The sequence below is a fragment of the Mirounga leonina genome, unplaced genomic scaffold (assembly GCF_011800145.1).
Source record: "Mirounga leonina isolate KUSES-001 unplaced genomic scaffold, KU_Mleo_1.0 Mir_53, whole genome shotgun sequence".
Lineage (NCBI taxonomy): Eukaryota > Metazoa > Chordata > Mammalia > Carnivora > Phocidae > Mirounga > Mirounga leonina.
The window spans coordinates 3,929,034-3,952,164 of record NW_023270807.1 but is presented as its reverse complement, the minus strand read 5'-3'; the positions used below and the strand labels follow the sequence as shown (position 1 = coordinate 3,952,164).

At 45.7% G+C, this 23,131-nt stretch overlaps 1 protein-coding gene and 1 pseudogene across 1 annotated transcript; both read left to right on the top strand.

The window, feature by feature from the left end:
- Window positions 1-1,391: 1,391 nt before the first annotated feature.
- PPIL1 (peptidylprolyl isomerase like 1) lies at window positions 1,392-19,703 on the top strand. The gene is made up of 4 exons (XM_034990523.1): window positions 1,392-1,708; window positions 3,537-3,691; window positions 17,885-17,953; window positions 18,520-19,703. The coding sequence occupies exons 1-4, from the start codon at window positions 1,653-1,655 to the stop codon at window positions 18,738-18,740; spliced, it is 501 nt and encodes a 166-aa protein (XP_034846414.1). The 5' UTR covers window positions 1,392-1,652; the 3' UTR covers window positions 18,741-19,703.
- LOC118000696 lies at window positions 14,880-16,565 on the top strand (annotated as a pseudogene).
- Window positions 19,704-23,131: the final 3,428 nt, after the last annotated feature.

Below are 23,131 nucleotides of genomic sequence, written 5' to 3'. Positions count from 1 at the left end.
TTGTAAGGTTCAGTTTCCTTAAAGGAAAAAGGGAATAGTAATATCTACCTCGTGAGGTTTTGAAGATTAAGTGTTGTCAAAAGGTCAGAAATAGCAGAAGTAAAACCACTGCATGACAGAAATAGTAATTAGCAAAAGTTAATCATGTACAAAAAATAGTTTGCAAACTGGAACCACTCAAACTGAACGTGGGATGAGAGGTTCAGAGGTATATTGCCATGGAGCAGTTCATATTGTGAGGAGGCAGTGGCTTTTTACTCTTCAGATCAGTTAGATTATTAGAGTTTTCCTAGTGATAGGGATGGGTCACAAGTAGTTACTTCACATCCATTTTGAGAACACTTTAAGTTTCCTTTTTGATTTTCAGAGGCATTAACAAGAAGTGGCCCGAATTAAGTTTTGCTTATTTTACAGAACAAGCTGAATTAAGATTTGCTTATAGGACTAAACTGGTTTGCTTGCTCAGGAAATTTTCAAGTCTGGTCTCCATTTGTGTTTATTGATTTTAACAGTGTGAAAGTACATAATAGTGCTTAACTTGATGCCTGATATAAAGAATTCATTTAGCCATCGTTATTAACCAGTGTGCAAAGCATCTATAATATATGATTACTTACCCCATTTCCTTCTCGTCCTCCCTCTAAACTTCACAGGGACTCTGCGTCTCTTTAGCCCTGAGCAAACCCTCCTAACAACCTTCTATCCCATCTTTTTTTTTTTTTTAAGATTTTATTTATTTATTTGAGAGAGAGAGAATGAGAGAGAGCACATGAGAGGGGGGAGGGTCAGAGGGAGAAGCAGGCTCCCTGCTGAGCTGGGAGCCCGATGTGGGACTCGATCCCAGGACTCCAGGATCATGACCTGAGCCGAAGGCAGTCGCTTAACCAACTGAGCCACCCAGGCGCCCCCTTCTATCCCATCTATCCCAGCCGGTCACTCTGAGCCCTGCTTGAGCCCTCATCTCTTTGATCTTCATTCTCCTTTAGCTCTCTTTCCTTCTCATTTTCTTCCTGGCCCTTCTCCTTCCTCTCTCCCAGACTCTTTGTGGAGTCTGGAGGCTCGGGTTTGCTCTTTGACTATGGACAAATGAACAAGTCATTTCACTGCTGGGTCTCAGTTTTCACAACTGAACAGTGGGAACAATAATATCTACTTTACAGGGTTGCTTTGTGGAGTAGATAAGAATAAAGTGTAGTGCTACGTAAATTGTACAGGGCCTTACAAAGGTCAGAGACTGGCAACTCATTTCCATTCCCTTTCAGGTCCTTGCCCTTTTGTGGAACTAGGAAATTATCCCAACTGAAAGTTAGGATATTAACTCCAATCGGAGTGCAGATTTGCTGGTTGTTCCCGCCTTCCACGCCTAAGCGAACCAATCAGAGCGTCCGGAGAGTGTCGCGGTCTCTTCACCTGGAGACCACCTCTACAATGGAGCTTGCGCTTTTCTCCGTCCTTGCAGCCAGCTTGTTCTCGCCTCGCGTCCCGGTTTCTCGGCCTTGGAAGGGAGATTCTTCTTCTTCCTCGTCTCTGCCCCCCAAGATCTTGGCATCGCAAAGGTTGAACGACGAAGACCGGAAGTGTGCGCAGCAGCGGAGGGTCCCCACGAACCGACACCGGAAGTAGCTTTGCTGCCGCATTCGGTCGGCTGCGCTATGGCGGCGATCCCCCCAGACTCCTGGCAGCCGCCCAACGTATACTTGGAGACCAGGTGAGAGGGGTCGGGCCTCTAGGGCTGGGCTGGCGGAGGCGACGCGGAGCCCGGGCTTTGCCGCGGGGCTGGGTTCCCGGTGCGCTCCCCCGGGAGCACGGCCTCCTCGTGGGCAAGCGTGCAGCGGCGGCCTAGGGGGCCGCCTGGGGGCTGAATGGGGGCCGCCACCGTCCGCGTCCGCGCTCCGCACCGGCTCGCCCTGAAACCTCAGCGACAGCTGCCCAGTTGCCCTCCTCGCACCCCGTGGTTCATTCATCTATTCATTCGACAAGCATGTGTTGATTCTACAAGCAGGCGACGTCGGGTCTGGAATCAGGATAGAGGTGCATAAGACACACTGCCTTGCATTTAGGACCTTGCAGTGTAGTGAAAGGGGCAGGTCTGTAACTACTAAAGTTGTAAGTAGTTAGTTGTATAAACAAATTACTAGGAAGGCACCGGAAGAACCGCATTTCCCCACCATCAAAGAGCGGTATCATTGAGCACCAATCAGCTAGTGCCATGCGCCTGACGTACAGCCTCTCATTTAGTTTAAGCCACTTAGCAACTCAAATCATGTAGGTGTTATTCCACTTTCTCTCCCATTTTAGCAGGGGAAATGACAGAACTTACGAATTAAATGATTTGACCAAACCCATATATCTAGTAAGGGACATTTAAATTGCCTCTTGTTTTTTGTTATGACAAATACTGGGATAAATACCCTTACACATACTGTATCCTTAGGCACATTTGTAAGTTTTGCTATAGAACACTTTAAAGTTGAAATTGCTGTCAACAGGTGTGCAGATTTCACAATTGTATAGGTATTTCCTGACTGCCATTCCAAAAATATTCCCTGTATTTAAAAAATATGCACCAGAATATAAGCTCCATGAGGGGAAAAGCACCTAGAACCGTGCCTTGCACAGAGTAGGTGTTAATCCCTGTTGAAAGTTAGTAGTGTGAAGGATGAATTGCTGGTAGAAAGGCTTTTAGAAAGCTATGTTCTAGCACATATGAGATTTATTTATTTATTTATTTATAGAATGCTTACACTGTACTTGGCACTGGGTATCCAGGCTATACAGAGTTGCCTCAATTTTCATATTCTTGGAGCTTAAAATCTAGGTGAGTGATGGAGTGGAGGGGAAGGCACCTGTCTGTATTTTACTTTTTCCTTTTCCTTAGCTGTATTTCAGGGGGAAAAGTGCTCATCCCATTTGGTAGTATAGAGATTTGAAGTAATCAGGTTTTGCATTTGTTGTGCCCCTCCTAAATACACACAAAGTGTACTTTTTTTTTTTTCCATTAAAATTTTTACAAATAGGTAATATATTTACAAGGTTCAAAAATACAAAAGTTTAAAAAAAGATACTCATTGAAAGCCTTCCTGCTTCCCATTTACCCAGTTTCTACCCCCACCCAGAAACTCAGGCATGTATAAATAAGTACAGATTCCTGATATGTTAATGTCCTCCTTTAAAAAAATATCAAATTAACTGCAATTTTTTTCCTAATTTAAGGGTTGGTTATATGGGTCTCCCACGATCGGTGATTTTTTTTTTTAATATATAAAGCTCATTCGAATTTTTAGTCGTCCACAATTATTTTGTTTAAAAGAAGTACCAGAAGCTCCTGTGTGTTTTACTCAAAGAAGGTATCTGTGTTTATGTTATTTACATTGTGATTGTGATGTTTTCCTTGGCCGAGCATGAAATCTGATGTGTATTACAATTTCATGAGTTAATGTAAGCTTGAAAATAAAGAGTGCTGGATCAATCCCATAATATTCCTGCTGCTGCGACCTTGTTCTTGACTGGAGCTCTACTGTCCTCTCCCCCTGCAGCATGGGGATCATTGTGCTGGAGTTATACTGGAAGCATGCTCCCAAGACCTGTAAAAATTTTGCTGAGTTGGCACGTCGAGGTTACTACAATGGCACCAAATTCCACAGGATCATCAAAGACTTCATGATCCAGGGAGGTGACCCAACAGGGACAGGTATAGTTAAGCCGACCTTGGCTGAATTCAGCAAAATAGGGAAGGCTGACAGAGGAACACGTGTAGAGGGGAAAAATCAAGAATTTGGTTTTGGTTTTGGACACATTCCATTTGAAATACTTGTCAGATCTTCAATTAGAGGTGTTGAATAAGTAAAGGGATACGAGTGTGGAGTTCATGGAAAGGTCTGGGATGGAGGTACAAATTTGGGAGTTACTGTCATTTAGCTGGGATTTATTAGTGAAATCGGTGGATGCTAACGTTAGTTTCAAAACCCCTTGCTTCTTGGTCTGCATCTTCTCTCTGATTCCTGCTCCTGCTTTTTTGCCTTTAAATAAGTTTGATATCCTCTGTGGCTGTCTTTTTTCTTAGTCCTGTTCTTCTTTGTCATTCTCAGTTCTCTGTTTATCCTTTATGACCAGAGGCATTCAATTTCTTTAATGTGTGTGGACACATGTAAAAAGTACAGTATAGGGGCGCCTGCGTGGCTCAGTCGGTAGACTTGATTTCGACTCAGGTCATGATCTCCGGGTCATGAGATTGAGCCTTGTGTGAGCTGTGCGTTCTGCGTGGAGATTCTCTGTCTCCCTCTGCCCCTCCCCCTGCTTGAGCACTCTCTCAAAATAAATAAATAAAATCTTTTTAAAAAATACAGTATATATAAGAAACTACAAAAAAGAATGCTCATAAGTATACTTCCTAAAGATTTCTAACCACTATTAGTGATTAATTATCCCTGCAACATTCCCACTTCTTAGAAACGACTAATGTTAACTGTTGGTGGCCATTATTCTAGACATTTTTCTTTTCAGATACCTATTCAAAAGGATGGATGGATAGATGGACGAATGGATAACTAGCTAAATGGAAATAATTTTAAGAGAATAGGCTGTGTCATGCATGCTATTTTTTTAAAACAAAAAAAATTTTAATTTTATATATATAACCAAAAAATTGATTTCCTGCTATGTAAGGTGAGGCAATTAGTACTTAAATTTCTACCCATTCCTATTGTTTAGGAAAAACTCCATTTTTCCTGCCTTCTGTGTTGGGAAAAACTTAGATCTTCCCTTCTGTGTTTTTCTCCTGCATGTCACCTTTACTACTCACACAGATCACTTTGCTTCTAACCCTCCTGGTCACCAAATGTATGGGGGTTTACCCCCCACAAGCAATTCTGTGACACCAAGTGAGTGTCTTACTATTATATCTAACTAGAGATAGCATCAGATCCCACAGGTTAAGGCCCAGTCCCACAAGATTGCCCCTTGCCCCACTTCAGTCCCAAGCCTAGGTTATCAGATGTTCCAATAACCCCCCCCCCCTTAATTTGCCAGAGCAGCTCACAGAACTCGTGGAAACAGTTTACCAGTTTACTAAGGGATATGGTAAAGGATACAGATGAACAATCAGATGAAGAGATGAATAAGGTAAGGTTTGTGAGGGTCCTGAGGGCAGGAGCTTCTGTTCCTGTGGATTTGGGTGCATCATCTTCCTGGAAGGGATGTGTTTGCCCACCTGGAAGCTCTCTGAACCTTGTACTCTTGGGATTTTTGAGCAGGCTTCTTCATGTAGGCATGATCAATCATTACCTCCATTTCCAGCTCCTCTCCTCTCTCTGGAGAAGCAGGGGTGGGGAATGGGGGACCTGGTGGGGACTGAAAATTCCAAGCTTTTAATCATGGCTTGGTCTTTCTGGTGACCAGTCCTCATCCAGGAGCCATTCAGGACCCCACCTGTCTCCTTAAAACAAAAGATGCTCCTAGTGTTCTTATCACTTAGGAATTTAAAAAGGTTTTAGAAGCCCTGTTTCAAGGACAGGTCAAAGACCAAATATTAGGGGCGCCTGGGTCGCTCAGTTGGTTAAGCGTCTGCCTTTGGCTCAGCTCATGATCCCAGGGTCCTGGAATTGAGCCCCGCATTGGTCTCCCTGCTCAGCAGGGAGCCTGCTTCTCCCTCTCCCATTCCCCCTGCTTGTGTTCCCTCTCTCGCTGTCTCTCTCTCTCTGTCAAGTAAATAAATAAAATCTTAAAAAAAAAAAAAAAGACCAAATATTAGAACAACAGATTCTCCTAGTGTTATCACTTAGGAAATTACAAGAGTTTTAGGAGCTCTGTACCGTGAGTACCGTGAACCAGGGATAGGTATATAGATATATGTAGATATATCCATATATCCATGTATCTTCTATTACCTCACACCTATACTCCCTCCCTCACTCTCAGTTTTTGTCATTAGTTTAATTTTTCCTTGTCAGAGTACATTTTCTACTCTGTGCTTGATTCCCTCAGCTACAGTATGGGTTCTGCATTTCAGAGGGTTCAGTGCCCACCACTAGACTTTTCTGTTCCCAAGTGTTGGAGGGCAGACCTTCTTATTGAATGGTTTGTATTGCAAGGGCTAGGGGGTGTTATATTTTGTAACTCAATCATGTTTGAGAATTTGAAAAAGACCATGATTGGGTCTACTGTTCTTGGGCCACACTCGTCCCCTCAGATCGGTTTAGCCAGTTCTGCTCTGTTGCCTTCTGGTTTTAAGCGTGGCTTTGAGAAATACTGAGGCCAGATTTACTCCTTCCTTCAGCTCAGGGGAAAATGTTTTGATTTGTATTTTTGAATATTTTCTCTGTTACTTGCTCTGATTTTCTATTTCAGGAAACTAGTTATTCTCTTGTTTCATGACCTCTGCCTTCCATATCTATTACATTTCTTTTGAGTGTGTGAGATGATGTTTTTCTATTTTTTCCCCGCATCCACTGAGATAATGTCAGACCTTTACTCTGTGCGTTATTCAACTTTCAATCATGTCTGTTCTGTTCTTTACTGCTCTAATTGATTCATTAGCTCCGTATTGGTGTCATGGGGCTCTCAATCTGTTTCCTTAGTCTGCAATCTTTTCACCTTATTCTGTTGATTTGTTATCTTGTCTTTGAGCTCTTGTTGTATTGGATTCTTATTTCTGTTGAAGCATCTCTAGCTTGAGACAGTTGCAGAGAAGCCCTTCTTGGACTGTGTTTTTCTCCCAGACCGAGTTCCTGAGGTGTTGTTTTGTTTTGTTTTGTTTTTGTTTGTCTTACACGCTTTCTTTTTCTCCTTCCAGTTGTGGTAATATGTTTGCACAGTTCCTGTGCCATATCTTTTCATCTCACCCATGCCTACTGTCAGCACTGATGCTGTCCGTACCTTTTATTTGCTCAGATACGGTATAAGTGGATTCTCTTTGTCATTGTCCCCACCCTTGTGGGACCATTTGTTCTCCCTAGTCCAGATGCTAGGTTGCTTTCTCTTTATTTTATTCCAGCCTGATGAGGTGGTAGGAGAGCTAATGTAGAGTGCACCTTATGGGAGGACTAGCCTCTGTTCTGTTTTCCCAGCCTCTGTTAAAGTCCTGCCCATGGGTCCCCTCCACCAGTCAGTGGTATCCCTCTCCCCCAACCCAGGAGTCCCCTGAGAATAGCTGTAGCGGAGGCAAAAGATTCTCCTACCCTTTTTCATTCATAGCTGGGTCTCTATAACAAGACAGATTGATGAGAGAAAAGAATACAAATTTGTTTGCTGGGCGACTGGGTGGCTCAGTTGGTTAAGCAACTGCCTTCGGCTCAGGTCATGATCCCAGGGTCCTGGGATCGAGTCCCGCATCGGGCTCCCTGCTCTGCGGGGAGCCTGCTTCTCCCTCTCCCACTCCCCCTGCTTGTGTTCCCTCTCTCACTGTGTCTCTCTCTGTCAAATAAATAAATAAAATCTTTAAAAAAAAAAACAAAAACAAATTTGTTTGCTGTAAGTTTTTTTTTTTTTTTTTAAGAATTTATTTGTGAGAGAGAGAGAGAAAAAGAGCACAAGCAGGGGGGGAGGGACAGAAGGAGAGGGAGAAGCAGACTCCCTGCTGAGCAGGGAGCCCGATGCCGGGACTCAATCCCGGGACCCTGGGATCATGACCCAGGCCGAAGGCAGATACTTAATCGACTGAGCTATCCAGGCGCCCCTGTTTGCTGTAAGTTTTGATGACACCACGGCCTTGATAAAAAAAATGAAGACCTGAAGAATAGGTTATACCTGAGTGTTTTTGTGCTAGGTTTGACGAACAGTGGAAATTTGTGGGAAAATGTGATAGGACGAAGGGGGTCTGAGCTAAATGTAGTAAACTGGGGAAAACAGCAAGGCCTGTTCTTTCAGATTCCTCTGGGGGTCCTTCTGTCTTAGAGATGAGATGTTCTTTTCCTGCAGGTATAGGGACGGCCCCTCTCACGTGAGGGTCTTAGGACCTACTTCAGGGGAAGGTCAGAATGTCCTTTTTTTTAAAAAAGATTTTATTTCTTTATTTGACAGAGAGAGACACAGCGAGAGAGGGAACACAAGCAGGGGGAGTGGGAGAGGGAGAAGCAGGCTTCCCACCGAGCAGGGAGCCTGATGCGGGGCTCGATCCCAGGACCCTGGGATCATGGCCCGAGCCAAAGGCAGACGCCCAACCGACTGAGCCACCCAGGCGGCCCCGAATGTCCTTCTTGTACCTGATGTTTCTCAAATTCCTTCAACTTGAAATTCAGTATGCCAAAGCACCATATTTTGGGGTAGTTTGTCCTGAACCCCATCATGGCCCAGTGCTCCCCCCCTCCTCCCAAAGTGCCAGGTGCTGGTGGCCTGTCATGTTGCTCCCAAGTGCCTCTGGTATGCACAGGCTTCTGCCATTAGGGGCTTCTCTTTAACTTTTTCAGGGTTGCTAGCCCACCCACCCTTCTATTGGCTTCTTAGAATTGGAGAGTATTTGTAAGAATCCTCTGGGTTACAATTCTTCTTTCCTGATTACTACTTTTAGAGAGTGCAGGCAGAAGAATCGCTCATTTCTTTCCTTGGTAACTCTTTTCAGAATTTTTGTAATAAGTTTGTTTCCTTTTTATTTGGTTGATGCTGGTGAATTTGGGGCTTGGAAACAAATGGAATTTTGTGTGTGTGTTTCATCGGGTATTAGGGGAGGCAGGGGCCAATCCTGCTTCACTCCACTTTTTTTAAGATTTATTTATTTTAGAGAGGGAGAGAGAGAGAGTGTTCGCGCTTGGGGTGGGGAGGGGCACAGAGAGAGGGAGAGAAGCAGACCCCATGCTGATCACAGAGCCCGTGGGGCTGGATCCCAGGACCCTGAGATCATGACGTGAGCAGAAATCAAGAGTCTTTATTAATTAATTAATTAGCAAGAGAGAGAGAGAGAAACAGCATGAGAGGGGAGAGGGTCAGAGGGAGAAGCAGGCTCCCCGCTGAGCCGGGAGCCCGATGTGGGACTCGATCCCAGGACTCTGGGATCATGACCTGAGCCGAAGGCAGTCGCTTAACCAACTGAGCCACCCAGGCGCCCAGAAATCAAGAGTCTTAACTCTTAACTGACTGAGCCACCCAGGCGCCCCTTCAATCCACTTCTTTATCTGAAAGTGTCCTGTAAACACTTTGATGTACTTCTTTCCTGTCTTCTTCCTCTTTCTTGTTGTGAGATAAAATTTTAATTCATAACACCTAAGACCCTCACGTGAGTAGTAAATGAGCTGATGTTTGTAAAATGGTGACTACAGACTAATAGCTGAGCTGAGAGAGTCCATGATGAGTGTACAAGAATTGGAAGTGACTCCAATCTGAGTTGCTCATGTCAGAGCTTCCCTATATTTCTATAATCGGTTTGCAATCCTTCATAATGTCACATTTCCATGAAGCAATTTTAATGAAATTGAATCACTCAGAAGATTTCCAAGTAATTGCATCCAGCCTCAAGTACAGTGAATGATTGAGCCGGCAGGTCTGTGGTAGAAGGTAGACAAGAGTTAGGCCCTCCTGGGTCACTGATGTGAACTGCTCCCTGATTAGGTAACACGTTTTTTGCCATACATCTCAGATGAGCAGCATGGCGTCCTGGGCTCATCAGCAAGCCAGTGTACTGTTTCTGTCCCCAGCTGTCCCTCAGTCTGGCTACTCTGCGACGGTTCTTTCCATGGTTTTTTCTCGTACACCTTTGCCAGGTGTTTTCTCAATTCGAATATCTTTGACTTCCTGCTGGATTTTAAAGTATTTTCCCTCTTAAATTTCTCTTCTTGTAATAACTATATGCCGGCTTTTTCCTTAGCTGTTGGAATCTCTTTTTATCTGCTTCTACTAACTTCTTCCCTTTCTCTCCTCCCTATAAGACGTGGCATCCTGTCAAGCCTTTCCTTTTGCTCTTCATGCTCTGTACTTAACCTCTCAGTGCTCACCAGCTGGCGTGATTGCAGTGATTAATTACGTGCTGATTATGCTGTGCATCACCCTCCCTCTGACTTCACGTCTCCTCTTGGTAGCCCCAGGAACACCTGAGATTTAACGTGTTGAACAGCAAGCTCATTGTTAATTTTATTCATTTGATGAATATTTGCTAAGAGTCTGCTGGGTATCCTGTGCTATTCTAAGTCCCGTGAAGAGACTTAAGCATTAGAAGCCAAGGCATTTTCTTTTCCTTGCAGTGCTCCCTTCTCTGCCAGGAAGACAAGATAGTTCTAATAAGAAATAACTAGAGAGTAATAATATAATATGCAAGTGTACAATTATACTCTGGATCACGTATATAACAGAGATTGGAATAACTCTTGGGAGGACAGGGAAGGGCATTTTAGATTTAGGAAGAAGAAAGAGTACAGAGCAGAGGCATAAGTGACAGAGACCTGTCAAGGGTGAAAGAGAGCCCAGCACCCCACATGTCGTGTCTCACATGCTGGACCGGCTCTGTGACATAATCTAGCCACCTCTCCGTGTCCAGGACAAATGTCTATGGTGTGATTTCTAAGGTTCCTGAACTGCATGTTTAGGGGACAGTTAAGGGGACAATTGGGGACAGAGTGCACAGAGTAGTTAGAGATAGCACGGTGCCTAAGATCAGACCAGTTTATGAAGACGCCCAGACAGGAGTTTAGGTTTGATCTAACATCATTCTGGAACCATTTTGGGTTCCATAGTTTCTTGAGTCTGGGATAAGAGAAATACGTGAGGAAATTTAATTCAGCGGTAGTATATGGCAAGGTCACTTAGCGTGGGGTGAACAGCCCGGGTCGTAGAGCCCGGTGGGCTTGGGGTTGAATCTTAGCTTCACACAAACACTTATTAAATGTAGACGAGTTACGTGAGCCTTCTTAGCTATAAATGCGGAGTGTGGTTTGGTTGTATGCACCTCATGGAGTTGTTGTGAGTAGTAAATGAGCTGATGTTTGTAAAATGGTGACTACAGGCTTGACACAAAATAGGATCTTAAAAAGATGTCATTTATTATTTATTTTGGTTGTTAACTTATCTAACAAGTCTTTTGGACTCCTGCCATATTCCAGGCATTGTTCTAAGAGCTGGGGAGGTAGAATAGTGAAGAAGAAAGCCCTTGTGAAGCTCACATTCTAGTGGGTGAGACAGTTAACAACTAAGTACGTGATATACTATCCGGTCAGGACAAATGATACGGAAAAAATACTGTATAAGCAGGGGTTCTCAACCTTGGCACTATTGACATTCTGGGCTGGATAATTCTTTGCTGTAGAGGGCTGTCTATGCACTGTAGGATGTTTAGCTGCGTCCCTGACCTCGCCGTGCTGGATGCCAGTAGAACCCCTCAGTGTGACAACTAAAAATGTCTCCACACATTGTCCAGTGTCCCTAAGGAGCAAAGTCACCCTCCGTTGAGAACCCCTGGGATAGAGAGTGAGGAAGGTGCTATTTTGGATAGTGTGATTAGGGAAGACCTCTCTGATAAGGTGGCATTTGAGCAGAGCTCTGAATAAAGTGAAGTAGTGAGGCTGAGAGTGTCATGGGCAAGGACACTCCAGGGGGGAATAGCAATCAGAGGCCTTAGACCAGAGTGTGCTTGGCAAGAAACAGCACAGACCAGTGTGGCTGGAGTGGGTGAGTGAGGGGAAGAATGGTAGGAGATGACTTTGAGGATAGCAGAGCACCGGGTCATGGAGTCTCATAAGTTGTCGTGAAGACTTTGGATATTGTCCTAAGTGTAATGAAATGTCACTGGAGGATTTTGAGCAGAGGACTGCCATGATAAGGCTTGTTTTAAAAGGATCCCCCTGGCTTCCATGTGCAGAATCAACTGGTGTGGAAAGGAGACCAGGCTGGAAGCAAGGAGACCAATTGGAAGCTTTCGTTGTTGTCAAAGCCAGAGTTTTTTTGTATTGGTTCTGGTCCTCTGGGAAGCAGATGCAAAGACAGAGTTAGACATTCAGGACACTGATTGGGATAACACCTGTGAAAGTTAAAGGGGCAAGGGAGCAGGGGTTGGAAGGAGAGGTCTTCAGACGTCAGTGCAGGTCTGATCCGTGAAAGGAGAGGGGGCAGAGGGAAAGGAGCCAGTAGAGAAAAGGAGCCACCAGTAAGGCAGGATCTCAAGAGCGATGATGTCAGCTGTCAGATCCTGCTCATGGAGCAGGCAAGGTGAGGCCTGAGGATTGACCATTGGATTTAATGACTTGGTGGTCACTCATGACCTTGACGAGAGCCAGGTCAGTGGAGTGCTGAGGGTAAAAGTCTGAATGGAGAGGGAACGTTCAGAGGCAGGAGAGGAAACCAAGACACCAAGTGCTGACAGCTTTTTTTGAGGAGTTTTTCTGTGAAGGGATGCAGAGACATAAGGGGATACTTGGAGATGGAGCTTTGTGTTTCTTTTTTAAGACAGGAAATATTAATACCACTTTTTTTTTTTTAATGCTGATAGGAATGATCCACTAGAAAGAAAACTTGATACAGGACCGGGAGGAACTGTAGTTGCAAAATTCCTTAAAGGTGATGGGATTGTAGTGGTGGGATAGTCCAATGAGCAGGGTATTCGTACAATGTATCAATAAGGGAAGAAGGACAGCAAATCGGAGGACATGTAGGAAGGGAAGTGGATTCCGTGGTGAGAGCCTGTGGAGGTCAGAACTCTGCCTTTTTGTCAGTGAAATAAGAAGCAGGGTTACACTCACGGAGCACGGAGCAGAGAGGGAGGGATGGAGGTTTGCCCACAGAGGAACTGCCGTAAATCAGGGCAGGCCAGCCCCCAGGATGAACTGATAACTGCCTACAGTTCCCTTTCCCGGAAAGTGCCCAGGTTATCTGAGTGCACGGAAACCATGTAGTGGAAAATATGAAGCCAACGCAGTATTATCAGTGATGCTGAGCTCCCTTTATCTCCTAACAAGCCTGTGAGGCAAGTACTACTGCTATTCCTACTTTTCCGACAAGGAAACTGAGGCTTGGAGAGGATAAGTATCTTGCTTAAGGCCACACAGCCAGTAAGTGGTGGAGTTGGGACGGAAATCTGGATCTCTCTGGCCCCAGAGGCAAGTGAGGAAGAGAGCACTCCTAAGACGGACGTGCAAAGCTTCTTGGAGAAACGTAGCTTTCCCACGGTAGATCGGGTATCTGGCATTTGCCCTGGTAATCCAACAGCAGCTCTGCCAATTAGTTCCCCCTAGCAGAAGACTCTGTTAGGAATGGATTGTATCAATTTGGGATGCTTTTGGCTACAAGTAACAGAAGGAAGAGAGCTTTTGTTTTTCTCACGTAACAAAGTGTCTGAAGGTAAGTGTAGGCCTTGGTTCAGCTGCCCCCCCAGAGCTGTCAGGGACCCAGGCTTACTATGTCCTTCCATTCCACCACTGTTAGTGTGTTGGCCTTTGATCTCAAACTTGTCTTATGGTTGCAAGATGGCTGCTGCTGCTCCTGACATCACCTCTGCTTTCAAAGGAGGAAGATAGGGAAAGAGGTGAGGGTGAAAGACAGCAGGAGTGTGTTTGTCCCTCTTTATCAGGAAAGCTGTAATTTTCCCAGAAACTCTACTCAGCAGGCTTCTGTTTGTATCAGTAAGTCAGAAGTGGGTCATCTGACCACCCCTAGCTGCAAAAGGAACTGGTCAGTACCTGCCTTCCTTGTCTCTGAAGTTGAGGCAGGCCATGGAGAAGGGGTTAGAGAAGGGGTTAGAAGTGCTCAGAGGACAGCTAACCTGCAGTTAGATGCTCTCTTGCCAGAAGAGAGGTTTTTGATTGGTTTGGTCAGTGGCCTTCTGGTGTCGGGTGCCCCAGGCGGAGCTTTCACCTGGGCCTCCTGATGGGTCATTGGCCCACCTGTGGCCTCTTTGGGGCTGGATATTAAGCCATGGTCCCATGAGCTGTGGCATGGGAGTGGTGGGGATAAGTAGCACTAAGTATGGTAATCTTTGTGTGAGAAACCACTCTGCATGTCTTAGGGGCCACTCCAGTTCGTTGTGAGGTTTCTACAGGCAATGAGCAGGAAGAAGAGACATCAGAGGAGAATGGGGGATAAGGGAAGATTTTTTTTTTTAAAGAGCAGAAGCACAGATCATAAAAAGATGAAGGAATTTCAGCTGCAAAAAATTCTGTGCGTAAGACCCCAAAAAGAGTGAAAAAAAGTCCACTGGAAGAAAGTATTTGCAAAAGCATTCACTGACCAAGGACTAGTATCCAGAATACGAATCCTAATATATATAAATGTCAAACCACTCAGTAGGTAAGTGGCTGTTGCCAGACGAGGAAGGGTAAAGAGCCAGTAAACATGAAACTCTGCACACCTTCAAGGAAATGCAGGTTAAGACACAAGCAATCTGACACCTCTCGGCCTGACGAATGTTAGAAAGTCTGGCTGGAGGACCTAGAGCAGTAAGAGTGAGCACTGTGGATAGGGGTGCACATTGGGGCCACTTCTGGCAAGATATTCGAGGACATGTGGTAATGGGGAAATACTCAAACTGATCCTGCCTGTCTGCCGTGAGGTGTAGCCCCTGAGCGTCTGCGCGTGTTTCTGGGAGACAGTACAAGAATGGTTACTGCAGCATGGTTTGTAAAAGCAAAGACATACAGAAAGGATCCTAAATATCCCGTCAGCATGAGAAAAGAGAAGATTGGTGTTATAATTGTGTGGTGGAATGAATGCTGCAGAGAGCTGCATGGAACCAAATGCATAAATATCACTTACACAGAGAAGCTCGTTGCAGAAGAATCCAAGGGGTATAATAGCATTTACATAACCCTAAAAACATGCAGAGCAACAATACATTTTTTTAGGGATGCACACATAGGTGGTAGAAAGGAAAATGGATGGAAGTGACAAACTCCTCGTCACCATAGTGGTTCCCCGAGGGCAAAATGTGAGTCTTTGACACCCATTGTTAGCTGAGGGGAGGGGGGAGGGGGGCGCGGAGTGCACGGGGTGCGGACACGGGGTCTTGGACTGGATTAGTCACCCTGTTTCCTGAGGGGAAGGTGCAGTTGTTCGTCACGTTCTTTGTCTCTTTTGTATGTGTGAAACACTAAGTACGTAGACTGAATGTTAAAAACAGGACAGAAGAGTAAAAGAACTTTCCGGGTACAGAGTTCAGAAACCAGACCAGTGCCTGGCTCCTGTTGCACCTGCCCGCACAGCGAAGTTTTGACTGCGAACCTCCCAGATGGTCAGCTTTGTATGTGATCGTTGGCATCTGTGTAGCCTGCTCTGCACCAGCAAACTCTTTGATCACTGCTGTCCCCTCCCGTCTCTCCCCTGTTCCACATGCCCAAAGGAATGTTTTGATTGGAATGATTTGTCTTTCTGACATTTTGTTGCAAACCCTACTGGGTTGAATTAGGTTCTGAAACTGTAACATATTATGTAGAAATGGTGCTGTAGAGACCCCAGACTAGTTGCAGCTGGTCCACCTTTGCCTAGTGAGTACAGAGGGGCCTCTGTGCTCTTCCCTCTCATCACTTGATGACTGAAAACCCCTGGCTTCATCTCTGACTCTTGACTGGCTCATCCCTTAGCCTTCTTGTTTGCGGTGCCGTTTACGTGACGGCTTTCAGTTCCTAGAGGACAGGGCCCCTGAGGTTTCATCCTGGCGGCCCCCAGCTTGCAGGGTCACACTTCCAAGGCTCAGCCCGCGATGGACAGCCACTACTGAACTTCATCCTCCACTCGCTCACCCAAGCCCCAGACTTAGGGCTTGACCACGCTTTGCCCCCTCAGCCTTCTCTTCATTTTCAGCCCCAGCACTCCCACTCACCATCCCCTCCACCCCCAACCTCAGGCAGGAACCTTGACTCCCTAGTCAGAGAGAATGTATTGGTCCCATAATTGCTGTTTAAAAGTATGTTGGCAGCTCTTCCACAGGAGGCCTACACACCGCCGCTGGGGCCGCCGCCATGTCTCTAGTGATCCCTGAGAAGTTCCAGCACATTTTGCGAGTACTCAACACCAGTATCGATGGGCGGCGAAAAATAGCCTTTACCATCACTGCAGTTAAGGGTGTGTGGCGAAGATATGCTCATGTGGTGTGGAGGAGGGCAGACCTCGATCTCGCCAGAAGGACCGGAGAGCTCACTGAGGATGAGGTGGAACGTGTGATCACCATTATGAGAATCCTCACCAGTATAAGATCCCAGACTGGCTTTTGAACAGACAAAAGGACATGAAGGATGGAAAGTATAGCCAGGTCTTGGCCAGTGGTCTGGACAACAAACTTCGTGAAGACCTAGAGAGACTGAAGAAGATTAGGGCCCACAGAGGGCTGCGCCACTTCTGGGGACTTCGTGTCTGAGGCCAGCACACCAAGACCCCAGGGCGCTGTGGCCACACCGTGGGTGTGTCCAAGAAGAAATAAATCTGTAGGCCTTGTCTGTTAATAAAATAGTTTATACACCTAAAAAAACAAAGTATGCTGGCAGGTTGGAATTTTGGGAATGAATTTTTAAAAGGTTCGGTAGCTGGGTACTTTTCCAGAAGGATAGGTAGCTTGGGCCAAGCGGGAGATTTCTCTGAGTCTGTTAGGATTCACCCCCATTCCTCTTTGCATGAGAAGTGTTTTCTTCCAACTGAGCCATCCTGGCACCCCTTCGAAGTGTTTTCTTCCAGGGGCTCCTGGGTCGCTCAGTTGGTTAAGCATCTGCCTTTGGCTCAGGTCATTATCTATCCCAGGGTCAGTCTTTAAAAAAAAAAAAAAAAAAAAAGAAGTGTCTTCTTCCAGAACCAGGGGCTGTGACAGGCTCTCTTTGGTGGAACGTCCTAAAAGTTGATGCAAGGGATTTTCACCTGGGAGGGCCTGGGGGAGAGGGGGACATGGTGCTTTAACGTCCTACTTTCATAGCAGGCTGTAGAAGGAGGCTAGCTCCCTGTGTCTGGGCTGTTTTCTGGCTGCCAGGCAAGCAGAGTAAGCTGATAAATGCAATTTTCACTTTGTTCCAGGCTGTTTTGTCATCTTGGAGAAACCAAAGTAGTTCAACAAGTCATATTTATTTTACTAAATAATTGATTAGGAGAGTTGCCTCCTATTAGGACCTTTTTTTCCACTGGGAAAACTATATTTATTATATCATTTTGCTCTAAGAACAGAACCTGGGTGCACAGTACCACACTCTTGTGGACATAGTATAAATAGCATGTGGTGGTGATGTTGCTAGCAGATCATTCCTAATCCCATGTTTCTTTATAATAGCCTTTGATATACTACCTCTCCTGTCAATGGACTCTGCCTGCTATAATATTATTCCTTTCTGCCACATTGCCACTTTCTACCATCTCTCTTCTCCTTAAGCTGGGTATTTTTGACCAACATGAATGTTATTTTCCTTCATTGCCGTCAAGGACAGCAAATAGGTTTTAATTCTTGTGCCATCTCTAATCCATTAAAAATGGCTGCTTGGAGTTCCGAGTTGGTAGGATACAGATCGAAGCTCAGCAGGGAGGAATGCCGATTGGTTAGCAATGTCTGTGATGGGCACAGGGTTAAGGCTTGGGGCACTCCTGTCTAAAATACTCCTTAAAAAGTTAAAAATTAAGAAATCTCTTAATATATCAAATTAAAAATGGTAGTTATCTGTAGATGGTTAGATTCTAGGGGACTTTAATGTTCTTTTGAGAATGTTCTATACTTTCTGCATATTTGACAGTGAACGTGTATTACTTTAATACCCAGGGAAAAACACTTTTAGTGTTATTTTGAAAGGAAACATCTTACCTGAATGAAACCAGGGATTTGAATGTGCTGTGTCAGTGCTTCATTCTGCTGCTGGGCTCTGTAGTTGCGATATGCTTAGCAGGGGGCTAGGCGTGCTCACTACTTTTTCCTTTCCTGAACTCCAAAAAATCTTTTGACCCTGAGCCATAATTCTTGCTGTGAGTAGAGCATGGGACTGATACACTGGTCTCTCGTCTTCTAATCTGGCAGGTCGGGGTGGTGCATCTATCTATGGCAAGCAGTTTGAGGATGAACTTCATCCAGACCTGAAATTCACGGGTAAGTATATAATCTGGCAGCACGGGTGGCAGCGAGTGGATTTGAAAAGCTCACTCTTGGCTGTGATTCCGGGTGCATGCCTGACGCCGTGGCAGGGTGCCACGGAGCTGACCAGCTGCGGCGCCACAAAGAGCCCTGGTGGGTTAGAGAGAGTGACGGACACCTCTCTCTCCTGCATAATTCACAGTGCTGGTCTGAGTGTTCTAGACTATGATTGTTGAATGTTGCTGTTGCAAACTATAGGAAAGCGAAAGCTTCCTCAAAGAAGCCGAGAGACCTTGCTGGGATTTTGCGAGGCGTCGGGAACGCGGTCCAGCGGTTAGTGGGGATCATCATGGATAGAGAAGCTGGGGAGTAGGCGAAGAGTAGGAAGGCGGTTGTTGGGGTAGGGCGGTGACGGCCTTTGTGTAAAGGCGGGGAGCCTGCCCTCGGTGGGGGGCAAGAGGGAAGAGTGTTTGGGTTACATGGTTGACGATGGAGGCCAGAATAAAGTCTGGGATGGTGGAAGACGCACCCAGCTGGAGCTTTGGGGGTTATTTGTACTCTTTCTTCATTTTTCCCACTAGGGGCTGGAATTCTCGCCATGGCCAATGCGGGGCCAGACACCAACGGCAGCCAGTTTTTCGTGACCCTAGCCCCCACCCAGTGGCTCGACGGCAAGCATACCATTTTTGGCCGAGTGTGCCAGGGTATAGGAATGGTGAATCGAGTAGGAATGGTGGAAACAAACCCCCAGGACCGCCCTGTGGACGATGTGAAGATCATTAAGGCGTACCCTTCTGGGTAGGCTTGCTGCTGCCCTGCGCTCACCCAGATCTTCGGAGATGGCCCCAGTGAACCAGCTTCCAGATGACCTAGAAGGACACGTACTTAAACTCCATTTTGGCCTTGCAAGTCACAGAGCTCAGGAGACCTGGGGGCTTGGGTGAGTTAGAGATGGAAGTATATTTTAAGAGGATGCTTCTTTTCTCTTCCCCCGGTGCCTAGGTTGACAGAGCATTTGCAGAAATGCTCGTAAATGATCATTTACGGGGAACCGCTCATTGCAAGTGAGCATACTGCCCCTCCTGGCGTGTGTCTGTGCTGATACACTTGGAACAAAATGAGGCCGACTCTGTCATTCCATAGAGCCTGACCAAACTTCTTCCTGCAGAGATTTATATTCTGGCCTACACCGCAGTCTTCAGTGGCTGACAGCCACAGAATTCAAAACCAAGTAGTGTCTATCAGCCTTCCTAACTCTGCACACCCTATTTCAGTCTCCTACATTTGTTCTTCCGGGAATGTATGCATCTCTCTATATATTTTCCCTCTCAAAATCAGAACATCAACACTGCTGTTTCTGACACTTAGACATCCCACGCAAAGCCACATTGAATTTTTGCCAAATGAAAAATGCATCCAGCAATCAAGTTTCTAAGAAAGTGTCAAGTGGGGAATGATAATATGTAATAATCAAGAAAGGAATTTATTAAAAGGAAGCAGAAACATTGACCATTTTTTCCCCAGGAAGGAGTAGAAATCTGTAGTGAGCCATAAAGACAGACTATGAATTCTCCTGAAAAAGCAGTATTGTCATAAAGGAGAGGCACCACTTAAGTTTTTTTAACCTAAGACTAGAGAAACTAGTTACGAGATTTTATATGTTTTTTAAGTCTTTCTGATTTTTTTTTTTTAATGGGGTAAAGAGAAAGGAACATCTATGTAATACATAGAAACTTCCCAAATAAAATGCCACTGATGGTTGACATTGCTGCTGTGGTCTGATTTTAAATACTACATGAAGTTTTATTAAAGATTTTTTTAAATTTATTTGACAGAGAGAGACAGCGAGAGAGGGAACACAAGCAAGGGGAGTGGGAGAGGGAGAAGTAGGCTCTCTGCCGAGCAGGAAGCCCGATGTGGGTCTCGATCCCAGGACCCTGGGATTATGACCTGAGCCAAAGGCAGACGCTTAACGACTGAGCCACCCAGGTGCCCCCTACATGAAGTTTTAACAGTCATTTTAACCTGTAAACCCTCTCAAGTAGTGTTGCAGGGCTCAGCTTCAAGATTTCACATTTTAGGTTTGTGCATCTCCAGTGGACTTCTATTCAAGAGCAGGTCTGACTTTAAAAAGACAGTACCAGGGGCGTCTGGGTGGCTCAGTCAGTTAAGCGTCTGCCTTCAGCTCAGGTCATGATCTCAGGGTCCTGGGATCGAGTCCCACATTGGGCTCCTCATTCAGCGGGGAGCCTGCTTCTCCCTCTGCCCCTCCCTCTGCCCGTGTGCGCTCATGCTCTTCTCTCTCTCTCTCTCTCCCTCTCAAATAAATACAATCTTTTTAAAAATTTAATAAATAAATAAATAAAAAGGCAGTACCAAAGAAAGAATCTAAATGATGTCGATTGGCAGTTCTGAGTGAGGGAGAATCACTTGTAGAGGAGCCAGGTGGATGTGCTGGAGACCTAAAGCATGCCTTGAACTTGCAGGAAATCTACCGTCCTGTTGTTCTGGACCCAGAGGCAGTACGTACTGTACCTTCCTTAAATTGATAGCTCCTTAATTGAAGAGTGGATTGTAGCTTTAGTGTTTCTCTTTATCAGTCCATGAATTTTGGAAATGATGATTTACTTTATGGAATGGCCAAAAAGTTCTATTCCCCAAGCATTCCCCAGGTTCAGCCTCTCTTTCCATTCCTCTCTTTCTTTTCTCTCACAACAAAAAAGCAAAACCCAACAACAAACTATGTAAATGGCTTTATAACTTCAGCAGTGGTGTTGGGCGAAGTACTGTTCTAGACTCTGGGGAAATAGAAACTTCTTTTGGCCTAGACTGGGCAGACATAATTGGATCCACCTCTAGGAGCAAAGAATAAGATCCCCATCCCCTTATCTCTCAGAGTTACAATCCTGAAAATACCCATTTTCACCCAGGTCATGGGGGTGGTGGAAACATACTCTCACTGCCTTGAGAAGGAAAGAAGGACCTGAGTACAGTACTCTTGGTGTGCTTGACCACACACAAGAATCACTGGGGGAGCCTGCTAGGAAGCAGATCAGGATTCAGCATCTGGCCAGAGATTCTGCATTTCTATCCAGCTCCCAGGAGATGGTGACTCCTGATCTAGACACCATACCTTGAGTAGTGAGATCCCAGAGGTCATGTTTGTCCAACATGACACTGGGGGTGGGGAAGATTTTCCTAAGAGCATGGGGCGGTCAGCACCATAACCCGATCTGCCTCCTTGACCGGTGGTGGCCTTGGAAGAGTGAAGAAATTCAAAGCATAGAATGAGCTTTAACTGCCTCTGGCTTTGGTTCCTGAGACTAAGCTTTTGGAAACTTCCCTTCTGCCTTTTTTTTTTTTTTAAGATTGATTTATTTGAGAGTGAGAGAGAGAGCATGAGCCGGGGGAGGGGTAGAGGGAGAAGGAGGAGCAGACTGCCCGCTGAGCAGGGAGCCTGACAACGGGGGCTTGATCCCAGGGCTCTGTGACCTGAGCTGAAGGCAGACACTTAACCGACTGAGCCACACAGGCGCCTCTGCCCTTTTGCCTTTTATTCCCACTTTAGTGCACTGTGGACATCAGACCATGGTGCATGGTACTGAGATCCCTGTGTGGGCACCAGGGTGGGTACGATGGTGTAGGTCACAGACATCACAGAAAATGCAGGGGAGAGATCATCAGCAATTATGACATTGAAGGAAAAGGGCTCTGGAACCAGACTGGGGTTCAGATCCCAGCTTCACCACTTGGCAGTACTGTGAAGGACAAATTTCTTAAGTTCTCTGCACCTTAGTTTCCTCAACTATAAAATGAGGATAATGGTCCTGGCCTCATAGGGTTATTGTGAAGATTTAAATGAGCTAGAACAGGTATCTAGAATAAGCACCAGCATTTAGAAAACAGCTTGTGGGTACTACCAGTGGCCCTCAAAGCCACCGTACACCTCTCCTGCCTCTTCATCCCAATGTTATCAGCACCCTGGCCTTGTACAGCTTCTCCCTCCCCCTGGGCTAGCCTCTGAGAGCAAAGCCCTTGTCTTGTTCCCCACCAGGAGCTGAAGGCACCTTATGCAATTCTTTGAAGTTATTGCTGAATGAATCAAATTTAAAATTGTTCTCTGTCAGGAAAAGATTAAGATCCATTTGCTGAAATAGCCTTACCCCATCTCCAAACCCAGGCTTTAGCTGGTATGGCAGCAAAGCCTTTCCACTAAGCCCTCTGGAAGTCCTCAGCTCAATTTATTTTTGGATTTGTGTCTCCAGAATACGTCAAAATAGCTTTCCCCACATAAGGGAAATGATTCCTACCCCCAGATACTCGAGCCAATCTGAGCCGTCACTGTGGCCCCTTCTGGTACCACATTCTTGCAACGTGTGGAGGAGGAAACATTGAAAAGCACATTTTTCTGAGTGGCAGAGTTTACTGCCTACAAAATAGGCTTCATGGCCTCAGGGTCTCATTGCCTACAGAGTAGGTTACTACTCTAGGTAAATACCAGAATAGGGATTTTCCAGCAACATTCTTTTACAGATAAGAGAGAAGCAAAATGCAGGGGAAGAAAACAAATGAGAGTCTCACTCTAAGGTGGTCTTGGTCTGGTTTTAGAAATTGGATCCTCCTTTGTTCTTCCGAATGGGTAATTCATGATCCCTGACTACATCTGGAACCACAGATGCCCAGTTTGGGGAAAAGTTTGCGGACAGACACATGTGAGCTTTTGTGTGACCTCTGGCGAAGCACTTTGCCTCTGGACCTTGGTTTCCTTATTTGTCAAGCGAAGATTAGAACTAGGCCCCTGTTAACCCTAAATTTCCAAATCTAGGTCATTCTGAGAAGATTCCTTCAGTTGCCAAGTTTCCACTTAGCGTGCTGTTCTAGAAGTTTGCCACTAGGGGCCACTGTGAATACAGTTTAGCCTTGCAGCTGCTTCAGGAGAGGCCTACCATAGCCTCTCAGGATGTTCCTAAGCCAGGCCTGCCACCCCTGGATGTGGAAAACCAGCAACTATTCAGATTGCAAGAGGCCAGAATTGAGATGTCAGCCTGGCAGTAAGTCTGTCCGTTGGTACATGCCAATCAACCCTCATTCCTGTTTAGATGGAGAAGAAGCCCTCTGTGCATGGCAGGATCGGTGGAGGCCTTGCGACTGCAGGGCCTGGTTCTGTAGCATGCCTCATTATAGAGAGCCAGT

Excerpts from the sequence above, each read along its gene's own strand:
- PPIL1 (XM_034990523.1), top strand. The coding sequence starts at position 1,653 with ATGGCGGCGATCCCCCCAGACTCCTGGCAGCCGCCCAACGTATACTTG. Across the intron at positions 1,709-3,536 it reads AACGTATACTTGGAGACCAG|CATGGGGATCATTGTGCTGG; the intron begins GTGAGAGGGGTC and ends CTCCCCCTGCAG. Across the intron at positions 3,692-17,884 it reads AGGTGACCCAACAGGGACAG|GTCGGGGTGGTGCATCTATC; the intron begins GTATAGTTAAGC and ends CTAATCTGGCAG.